The following is a 3,871-nucleotide window of genomic DNA, read 5'->3' on the forward strand; positions in this document are numbered from 1 at the left end:
AAATTTCAAAAATTCCCCCCCCCCCCCCCCCCCCCCGACGAAATCAGCGTAAATGCAAAATTCAACGGTATATCTTGCATCCTATTACTAACTTAAAACTTTACATTAAAATAACAAACAAATATATTATTTCAACGGTATAATATGCAACCTAATGCCCAATGATTAACCTAAAAGACAATTACAAAATATCTCAATTATCTCACAATTAGAGTTTTCAATATAGTTACTACGTACGCCTATGTAATTATTGATCATAAAATAACCAATCATATAAGCCGACTTTGCCACCATTATATAAGCCGACAAGGTTTCAAACATTTCCAACATATTCAATAACAACTAAGGCAAGTCATTGTTGAATTGAGAAGTAAAATTTCAATGAAAATTACGGAATCACACCCTTGAAAATTCTACCATCTCAATTTATAAGCCTGAAATAAAAATTTAATCATTACACAATGCCCTATTGCCTTATGCCAGTCAGAGACGCTAAATAGTAAATAGATACCAAACGTGATGCAGGTTCAAGTAGGAAACATTCTTGGATCAAGATATGTTGAACAAATTCCCATTTTCCATTTTGCACATCCAATAACATTTTCGATTATTTATGCAAAAATTTGAGCATTACAAATTTACAGAAACAATACAAAATTAAAATGACATATAGACTCTAGAGCTGTCCCAAAAAAATTGTGACATTGTCTTGATGAAATTAAAATGGTTCGTCGGTCGCATTATCATAGGCATGAGGAAAAAGAATGAAAAACCAATTTTGCCTTGAACTCTTTAAACCCTTAAAAAAAGGGGGAAAAGGGGCTAAAATTAGGCCCTCTTTGGTTTTGGGCCTGAGGCATAGGCCTCAAATGCCTCGGCCCAGGACTGGCTATGCTTGCAGTTTGGACCCCAACAGTCAGTATTTTTAACCAAAACTATTCCATAGTATCTATTTTTCTCTCTTTTTTATACAATTCCTAGATTATGGATGTGAACTATTGATAATTGTGGTTGTCCAAACTGCGGATGATTTTGATTGTTCTAATAACACGTTTACACCTTGAGATGAGAATATGATGGGACTATTGCAATATTTTCGACTTGAAGGTCTGTCATACACGCTATCGATGCTGGTATCGAAGCTCGGTTTTATAGTTTTCATATTCTATTCACTAATAAGTATGAGAAGAGAGGTAACGAAAAGCGTAATAAATAGTATGATATTTATTTCATAATCATATGACTATTTTCTATTAATTGCATCATGAATAAAAAAAGTATAGTTCCAAGTATGTAATATTTGTGTATTTCCAACTCTCTTATTTCATAAAACAATGCAGAAAAGAATTATTCCAATTGGTGCCTCAAAGGGCTTCATTTATTTGAAATAAAGAGTACAAGTTGCAACATGGCTTTCAGAGCCTCACACTAAATTAAAAGGGAATAAAAGGACCAACTGCATGCATGCATGCATCATCAAGTATTCAACATGACACTTCAGAAAAAATTAATTACTTCACCCTTTAATGTTTTTTAGCCTTTTCACAGAGCCATACCCTTCATCATTTTCTTGAGCTTGTCTCTTCAATGAAATTATAGTCTTCTTATCAAGAAAATTCATCCACCATTTTGCTGAGTTTTTCGGAAATCTTGTATAAAGGCCATTTTTGTAGTCTAAATAGAAAATGCCGAATCTAACACTGTATCCAGCACCCCATTCAAAGTTGTCAAACATTGACCATATGAAGTAACCCCTCACATTTGCACCTTGACTGAACAGAGAAGACAAATAATTAATGATAACACCACATATTTCAATTAGTTAATTAACAAATTAGACAGTTCATATCAGAATTTCCAATTTCCAATTTTGGATTAAATAAACACTATACAAATGAGGACTTACTCCATTGCTTTTTTAAGATAGACGAGATGGTCATGGTGATACTTAATCCTCGTCTCATCTTTGCAAGCGTCTGCAACTGTTAGGGTATTATCATTCTTTTCATCCACCCCTACATGAGATGATGGAGTTATTTTTTCAATAAATCAATACTAGGATGTTAAAAATAAATATTTGCAAACAATACAAAATGGTTCTTTCTATATAAGTGAGATAATAAACACAAATATATTTACCGTTCTCTGTGATGTAAATGACGGGATTATTATATGTGTTCTTCATATAAAGCATAAGCTTATAAATTCCAGATGGAACAATGGAGAGCCAGTCCGACCCAGCCTGATGGAAAGGAAGAAGATCATAAATTAGTACATATTTCTATTTAATGCATATACCATCAAGAGAATTCCTGTAAGCAATATACTTCTGTAATTTACTTTCTGATTTTTATTGAAGTAAATTTATTCATGTCCTTTTAATGTCCAATTATTTATATGAGAAATGAATAGTTACCAATATAGAATTTGTGTTAGAAACATCCCACTAATGTTATGATTGCTGGTATGTAAACTGCAAGTTCCATTGGTCTCCTAATCTCAAAGTAATTATAGAACTACTAGAATAGATATATAATTGATTGAAGTGTATTCCAAGAGTTAATAAAGCTTACCTTTGGACCAATCAGCTTCCCTTCACGTTCAGCTAGAAAAGATTCAGATAGTGAGCATCATATATATGTTAAAAGAGTCTAATGTTGTGAGAAGAAGAGAAGCTGAAAAAAAAAGCTGGAGGAAGAGAAGAGTAGCAGCGCCTAGGCGCTGCCCAGTTTCTGCCGAAGCAGAAACTGGGCGCCTAGGCGCCATGTCCAGGCGCCTAGGCGCCCCGTTTCTGCTTCAAGACAGAAACATGGCGCCTAGGCGCCACTCTTGTGGCGCCTAGGCGCCTCGGTAGGCTATATATTGCCATTTTCTCCCCCCTTTCACATGTAACATACACAACACAAGACCTAGAGAGAAAAGAGAGAAAACTTTGGAGAGAATTTTTACAAGATAGATGGTTGTTCATCTTGAGTATAAATTCAAAGGTATTTTCTTTTTTGGGGATTAACTTGAGGCTTGTTCAAGTAATCCTAACACATTGATTATCATATATTCCATTGGATTCATTTCTTCCTCATTTTCTTGTTCTTCAAGTATTTTGGAAATTTTCACTTTGCCAACTTAGTTTGTTTCTTGGGCATTTATTGGGAGGTGTTTTCCCAACAATTTGGTATCAGAGCTCCTTCCAAAATCAAGGTGGTTAAGCTTCGATTTTGTGGTGAGTTGCATGAACTTTGTTGTGCACAAGGTGTTTGTGAAAATTCCCAAGTGAACTTTTGTGATTTATTTTCGGTAAACAAGTGAGTAAATCATGTCTACTAGAGGAATGGTGAAGATTGGGAAGTATGAGATAGAAAAATTCAATGGGAAGAATGATTTTTCATATTGGAGAATGCAAATGAAAAATTTGTTGATTTCTCAAAAGTTGCACAAGGCATTGGTGGGAAAGGAGAAGAAGCACGTTGATATGTCGGACGAGGATTGGGAAGAGTTAGATCTTGAGGCACGAGCGTCTATCATTCTTTGCCTTGAAAGAGATGTTGCTTTCTTGGTTGATAGTGAGGTAACGGCGGCGGAGGTGTGGACAAAGTTGGAGGCGAACTTCATGACGAAGACTCTAACAAATCGGATCTACTTGAAGTCCAAATTGTATACTTGCAAGATGGATGAAGGTACACCAATCCGGGAGTACGTAAACAAGTTTGATAGGATCATATCGGACTTGAAGGACATTGATGTGGATGTAGATGATGAGGATCAAGCACTCCTACTACTTCTTTCATTGCCAAAGTCTTACGAAAACCTAGTACAAACATTGATGCTTGTGGGTGATAAACTTGTGATGGAGGACACTAGAACGTCACTTCTA

General features: G+C 35.4%; 1 protein-coding gene across 1 annotated transcript in view; it reads right to left on the bottom strand.

Moving 5' to 3' along the window:
• Window positions 1-1,347: 1,347 nt before the first annotated feature.
• The window catches only part of LOC111387834 (beta-glucosidase-like), an 8,328-nt gene continuing 5,804 nt past the window's right edge, over window positions 1,348-3,871 (bottom strand). The window contains exons 10-14 of the mRNA XM_023012432.1: window positions 2,574-2,605; window positions 2,299-2,343; window positions 2,140-2,242; window positions 1,907-2,048; window positions 1,348-1,772 (exon numbers count right to left, since the gene is read on the bottom strand). Of these exons, the coding sequence (XP_022868200.1) occupies window positions 1,517-1,772; window positions 1,907-2,048; window positions 2,140-2,242; window positions 2,299-2,343; window positions 2,574-2,605 (578 nt within the window). The 3' untranslated portion in view covers window positions 1,348-1,516. The remainder of the gene's footprint in view (window positions 1,773-1,906; window positions 2,049-2,139; window positions 2,243-2,298; window positions 2,344-2,573; window positions 2,606-3,871) is intronic.

Source organism: Olea europaea, unplaced genomic scaffold (genome assembly GCF_002742605.1).
Source record: "Olea europaea var. sylvestris unplaced genomic scaffold, O_europaea_v1 scaffold428, whole genome shotgun sequence".
Taxonomy (NCBI): Eukaryota; Viridiplantae; Streptophyta; class Magnoliopsida; order Lamiales; family Oleaceae; genus Olea; species Olea europaea.